Source organism: Triticum aestivum, chromosome 5A, assembly GCF_018294505.1.
Source record: "Triticum aestivum cultivar Chinese Spring chromosome 5A, IWGSC CS RefSeq v2.1, whole genome shotgun sequence".
Classification (NCBI taxonomy): Eukaryota; Viridiplantae; Streptophyta; class Magnoliopsida; order Poales; family Poaceae; genus Triticum; species Triticum aestivum.
The window spans coordinates 668,217,170-668,223,946 of NC_057806.1; the positions used below are offsets into that span (position 1 = coordinate 668,217,170).

The 6,777-nt window shown below is 50.1% G+C and overlaps 1 protein-coding gene across 1 annotated transcript; it reads right to left on the reverse strand.

The window, feature by feature from the left end:
* Nucleotides 1-3,642: 3,642 nt before the first annotated feature.
* Nucleotides 3,643-5,082, reverse strand: LOC123105827 (NAC domain-containing protein 22-like). Its single transcript, XM_044527984.1, has 2 exons — nt 4,803-5,082; nt 3,643-4,690 (listed from the first exon to the last, which is right to left on the reverse strand). Exons 1-2 carry the CDS (start codon nt 4,987-4,989, stop codon nt 3,768-3,770), a joined length of 1,110 nt encoding a protein of 369 aa, XP_044383919.1. The 5' UTR covers nt 4,990-5,082; the 3' UTR covers nt 3,643-3,767.
* Nucleotides 5,083-6,777: the final 1,695 nt, after the last annotated feature.

Consider the following 6,777-nt stretch of genomic DNA (forward strand, 5'->3'; position numbering starts at 1 on the left):
CAAGGGGGGCTCTCAAGTGAGTAGCTTGATCGTATCGTTCGTCGAGAGCTCAAACCATTGCATCATTGCATCATGTTTCTTAGTTCTTGTTTGGTTCTCTTTGTGAGTCTTAGAGCTTATGGTCATCTTGATGACAAGCTTGAGTTCATCGAAAACGGAGTTTCCATGCGTCTTCTATGATGTTTTCGGTGTTGGAGGTTTTACCGGTCTTATCCGAGGAAGGGTTCTCACCATTTTCTTTCAGGCCTTTTCTCATTTGATTATTATTGGTATTTCTATCAAGACTGTGTTAGCCCTTGTCGCTAGCTTTCCAACAAACTTGGTTTCATCGAATTCGGAGTCCGTTTGCAGAAGTTGTGGTAGTTTTGGTGTTCTGAAAAGGCTGCAGCGGTACTACCGCGATAGGAGCGGAAGTAATTTTTTACTACCGCCCTTGGGAGCGGTACTACCGCTTCGAGCAGTACTACCGCGGCTACTTCCGTGGCTACTTCCGCTCAGGACCAAAAACTCGTCACAAGTCCAGCGGTGGTAGGCACGAATGTAATTTTTGAGTACCGCTCGCAAGCAGTAGTACCGCTACCCTTAGCAGTAGTACCGCTACCCCTAGCGGTAGTACCTTGATGTCAAGCGGTACTACCGCTCCGATGGTTCTTCTGGCTTTTTTGCCTCCTCGCTATTGCGTTTCAAAGGGCTACTACCGCTAGTTCTTGAGCTTGCTAACTCTCAATACCTCCAATGATTCTTGCTAGTTCTTGAGGGAAAAGAGAGAGGAGATCTAGATCCACGTTTCCACCAATCACTTTCTCCTCTAAGTGAGGGGAACCCCTTGGATCTAGATCTTGGAGTTCTTCGCGTTCTTCTTTCGTTCTTCCTCTCATTTTCCTCCCTAGCATTAGTTGCTTTGGTGGGATTTGGGAGAGAAGGACTTGGGCACTCCGTGTGCCCTTGCCATTGCATTTGGTGCATCGGTTTGAGTTCTCCACGGTGATACGTGGAAGTGAAGTTTGAGAAGCTTATTACTCTTGGGTGTTTGGGCACCCTAGAGCTTGTTCCTCTTGGGTGCCTTGGTGCCCTAGACGGTTGGTGGTGTTCGGAGCTCAATCATTGTGGTGTAAAGCTCCGGGCAAGCGTCGGGGTCTCCAATTAGGTTGTGGAGATCGCCCCGAGCAATTTGATGGGTACCGGTGACCGCCCCCAAGGGTTGCCAAAGTGTACGGGTTCGGTGACCACCCCCAAGGGTTGCCATTTGTACAGGTTTGGTGACTGCCCTCAAGGGTCCCTTAATGGAATCACGGCATCTTGCATTGTGCGAGGGCGTGAGGAGATTACGGTGGCCCTAGTGGCTTCTTGGGGAGCATTGTGCCTCCACACCGCTCCAAATGGAGATTAGCATCCGCAAGGGTGTGAACTTCGGGATACATCGTCGTCTCCGCGTGCCTCGGTTATCTCTTACCCGAGCTCTTTACTTATGCACTTTACCTTGTGATAGCCATATTGGTTCTTGTCATATATCTTGGTATCACCTAGTAGTTTATCTTGCTTAGCATAAGTTGTTGGTGCACATAGGTGAGCCTAGTTGTTGTAGGTTTTGTGCTTGACAAATTAACCGCTAGGTTTATTCCGCATTTGTTCAAGCCTAAACCGTAATTATTTTAAAAGCGCCTATTCACCCCCCCCTCTAGGCGACATCCATGATCTTTTAGCAGCGGCGACACTGTAGCCATGCTCTCCCCGACAAAGCACGCATCATCAGTGGCACTGCCACGGTACTAAGCAGCCGGCATGACCTGTTGGTGGCGGGCACGGCCTGTCGGCCAAGTATGAGACAGCCAGCGGGACCCACCAGACGGCGGGCCCCATCGGTCGGCAGAGAAGTCGGCAACCACAGACACTGACAGCCGGGTCCTACACCCAGCCAGATTTCCATTGTACCCCTGGGGGGTAGGCCTATATAAACCCCCAGAGCACCCATACAAAAGAAAGAGCGACATAGAGATTACACACACGCATAGAAAGAGAGAAGCTAACGGGTAGCCTTGCTCTTCTTTGTCCTCTAGAGAAACAACCCAAGGAGCAAGCTTGTAGCCACCTTTGACTATCTAGTGATCATGGGGAGACCCCGCAGAGCAGGACTAGTGGTGTTCTCTCCTAGGATAGCCCCGAACCTGGGTAAAGTTCGACGGCATACGTGTCTACGCCTCATCCCCTTCCTGGCACCGGCAACGTCTTACTATCCCCCACCATAATAAGCCATCCTTTGGCATATGTCGCACGACACCCCCGACAACATGGATGGAGCTAGAACCTTAGAACATTCATGAGATAGTCATGGAGAGGGGCGAAGCTTGCTCGAGCTGCCATCGGCAGGCTTTGTCTCTACTATTTTACTCATGTCACAACCAATGTTGCATGGTGTACTGGAGAAGCACCACCAAATCGGAGTCAATCATGTGTTGACACCACCACTTTCTCAGCAACTACATGCACCCAGCAACTACATGCATTGAGCTATAAATCCCACCGTTCCCGCTGCACAACCATACCCATTGCGTCAAATCGTCGTCCAGAGAATGCATCACACTGTTGGAGGCGAGTTGGTCGGAGGGAGAGCCGTTAAAATCCACAAAGAAGCCTTCAGGCTGCATCCTACAACCTCACTAGTACACGCCGTCAATAGCAGCTACCGGATCAGGAGACCCAAGGCCATACCCTTTGCATCTAGGCGGGCACTCATTGCCAAAGGAGGGACGAGAAGCCGCCTCCCTCCGCACCGCCATCCATGCCATGCCCCGGGGAAAGCCAGCCACCCCCGGCCAGCCTCGTTGTATCATAGTAGCCGGAAACGGGGAACGGTAGGCCGTCCCTCGATCCCGATTCATCGATCCAGAATCGGATTCGGGAATGAGGTCGGATTCGGTACGATTCGATGAAGATTCGGCGTCCCCGCAGCCTACTCCTCGATTCAGGTTCAAGGATCCAACAGCCAAAACGCGAGGCATAATTTACTCATGCCGTCGTTTCTTTTCTCAAGGACTCCTTGTTCTTCCTCCAGTCCATTAATTGCAAGGGATCCATTAACAGCACGGAATGCTGACTGTCAGGGAGTCGTCGTTTTTCAGGAACTGCGTTCCTCGACCCATGGTACCGTACCGGGTTCATCGTACCCAAACGGATTGGATCGCGTCCCCGCTATAAAAAAATCGTTCGAGAGATGTATATCCTCGTTGTACCCTATTTTTTCAGCCACCGACTCTCGTCCATCGTTCCCGTTCCTCGTTTCCACCGTACCAGAAACATGGCAACTAGCTGTATCTGAGTGAATGCAACGACGATAGCTGCCACGACGGCCCCATCCCCCAGGCACAACTGTCGCAGCTAGCCGGCGGGGCGAGGGACGGCGACGGCCAGATAGAGCTCGGGGCATAGGGTCATGTGAGAGAGAGGCCCCGCCCCCACCGACTACCAACCATCGACCGGGGTTTTGCCCCGGCGGTGCCAATCGGCGATGGCAAGGGAGGAAGGGGGGCGTGAAGGAGGCATATGGTTGCGGTGGTTGATGCGACAACCAAAGCGAGTGACTTGGGGGCCTCACGACTCACAAACGCAAAACAGTTCCCTAAGTTAATCCATTGCAGGCTTAGTTACAAACTGTCATGTGTTAATCAAAGAGACTGACGTCTAGGTTCGTATGCACAACTGAATTTACAGCTAACCATCTACTCTGCTTCAAGTTTTGCATACTTGCTCTTTGCACGTCTTGCATCTGATTAGTAGAGCAGATGGGCGTAAGGGGACATGCAATGCTGGTCCTGCCACGGGCTGCGCAGCTGCGTCAGGAACGGGTCATTTAGCCAGTCGAACACTCCGCGGCTGCTCGCCGCCGGGAGCTGCAGGCTGGGTAGGTCCAGCACACCCTGGTTCGCCGCCGGTACCCGCAGGTTGGACATGTTTGACAGCCCATGGTTCGCCGCCGGTAGCTCCAGGCTTGACATATTCGACATCCCGTGGTTCGCCTCCTGGAGCTGGAGGCCGCAGGGTGGGTTCACGGCCGGGAGCTGCAGATGGAAGGGCACGTTCACCGTTTGGGACAGAGACGACGTCGACGCGACGGTGACCGTGGCGACGTCTGCTTCCTTCTTCGCTACCCTGGGCGCGTCGTGGCTGCTGCTTTTGCCAGACAGCGCCACCGACGACGACGACGACGAGGAGGGGATCAGGAAGTTGTCCTGGACGTCGTCGGACGGCGATAGGTAGAAGTCGCCGGCTGCCGGGACAGGGCACGCTCTGGCCGCGCCACTGTAGTCGTACCCACCGTTGCCGCCGGACCTCTGCTTCATCTCCTCCATCTGAAAGGCTCTTTGCTCGAGCTCCTTGAGCGGCGTTGCCTTCCGGTACACCTTGCACAGCACCGTGTCCTCCTGGGGCGGCGGCGCGCCGTTGTCGGGGAGGCGGTACTCATTCATGACCCAGTCCATCTTTGTGCCCCGGGGAGCGCGGCCCTGGTAGAAGACAAGTGTCTTCTTGAGGCCGATGACACGCTTGGGGTCGCCGGTGCTCCGGATGGCCCTGTCGGAGCCCGTGGCCTTCCAGAACCCCCGCTCCGTCGTCCTGTTCGGCCGCCCGCCGCTCCCCGCCTTCCGGTCACGCGGCACGAAGAAGTACCACTCCCTCTCCCCGATCTTTGCCATCCCTGCATATCCATACACACACCTCATCAGCTCGCTGCTCAGACATGCATGCATCGATCAAACGATCACTACGACGATGTTCTTGTTCGTAGTTGTTCTTCTATATGTACGTACCAGGAAGATCCCAGGGATCGTGGCGGTAGATGTTGAGGGTGCCGATGATGTCGAAGTGGAGCTTCTTGCCGAGGGCGACGCGGGAGAGGTAGAAGCCGAGGAGCTCCTCCTCCGTGGGGTGGAACCGGAAGCCGGGGAGGTCCTGATCGACCTCCATGGTCGGCGACGCCACTGCTGCCATTGCCATTGCTCGCTGCTGCTCCAAGTGATCCACTTACTACTCCCAGTGCTCGATCGCCGCCGTACTTGTTAAGCTGCTGCGCTGGAAGGTGGATGATGGCGGTGGTGGTGGTCGGACCGTGGGGGTTGCTTATATAGAGCTTCAAAGTGATGCCAACCTACACGGTTTCCTGCAGAAAGAAGAAGAGGGGGTCACAGTTTCATGGCACCGGAGAAAACGACTGGTGCTCAAATGGATTTGTGCCGGCCTTACTTAATACTAAATTAATCACTGTCCTTTGAAGACTTAATTTTAATTTGCTGATTCTAGATTTGTGAAGTCACACAGATTGACTCATTTTGGTGATCCTTCATCTAAGGATTTTTTTTTCTATTATTGTGCTTAGACATTCAGAGCCTGCTCTTGGGTATATATATTTATCTTCTGTATTTTCCAGTTTGGAGTACTCGACGGCTAAGACTTCTGGCCGAAATTTCTATTTTGAGGTACAGTTGTTTCTCGAAACATTCCAATAATGGCAGCAATTTTTTAGTGCATTTTTTTACACGTTTACCTTGCATCTGCATCTGCTGCTAATATCCTGTTCGACAGCTGTTTTTCCTTAAAAAAACAGGTATGTTCAACAGATTGATGCTGTATTGCAGCAATGGAAATGTTATCCTTTCACTGAACCACCGTGCCGTCGCCGTACATAAGTACCAAGTTTCTCCTCTTTTTATTACTTCCTCCGTCTGAAAAAAATTGTTTCAAGTTTGTCTCTTCAATTGATGTATCTAACACTAACTTCATACTAAATATATTCATTTGAGTGACAAGTTTTTCCGAATGGATAAAGTACAAAAGCAGCCCCATTCTCTTTCCAGTTACTCCATCCGTTCCAAAATAGTACAAAGTTGAGTCATCTACTTTGAAACGGAGGAAGTTCATGTCTAGATATTATAATGCACATGTTTGTATATAAGAATATACTAGTTCGATTTGCTGTATAACCGCAAGGCGCCAGATGTTTATTATGAAAGATATAATTTTGATTCCAAACTTTTACCTCAAATGGTCAGGTATGTTTTGATGTAACCCGCCCGTTCAAGTTGAAGTTCTAGGCATGACATAAGTGCTCGCATTTTACTGAATTTATTTCAGAATTTCAAGGCTTTATTATTTCAGTAGTAAACGACTGTCAGGTGCATGTGGTGACTTTGTCAATCTCAAGACCTGTAGGCCAGGTCTTTTGGAGATGCTCATAGGAGTAGGAGGTGTGTGCATGTACGTGTGTGACCATCTATGTCTTTAATGTATTTTTGCTAAAAAAGATATAATTTTGTCTGGAGTACAACTAAAATTTTAAAGAAAGAATATTTGAGCTGTCAACTCTTGTGCCCAGTCTGGCTTGAACCCTACTGCACTATAAATTGACATGCATTAAACTAGAATTTCTACAACCATAAAAAATGGACATGTATGTAGTGTTGGATAACTAGATGATAACCTGTGCCTTGTGGCAGGGGCCCATTGCAATATATTCTAATGAGACTGATTGTATGGAGCGTAAATATGTGAATTAATATATAATATCATGTGATTATTGTACAGTGTAAAACTATTTTTTATGCATGGTTGTGTGTGGAGATGGACATTTTTCTATGCATGCATGGTTGCACGCGCATTAAGTATGTTAGTTGAATGGAGTATGCAATTAAGAAAGACCGAACAATAATTGATGAGGTGGCATGTGTGGTGAAATGGCATATGTTCATGTTAAGATAAATAGGATAGTGAGGATCAACTTCTTATGTA

Coding starts and splice junctions, on each gene's coding strand:
- LOC123105827 (XM_044527984.1), bottom strand. CDS start 4,989: ATGGCAATGGCAGCAGTGGCGTCGCCGACCATGGAGGTCGATCAGGAC. Junction 4,691..4,802: donor CGATCCCTGGGATCTTCCTG/GTACGTACATAT, acceptor ATGGATATGCAG/GGATGGCAAAGATCGGGGAG.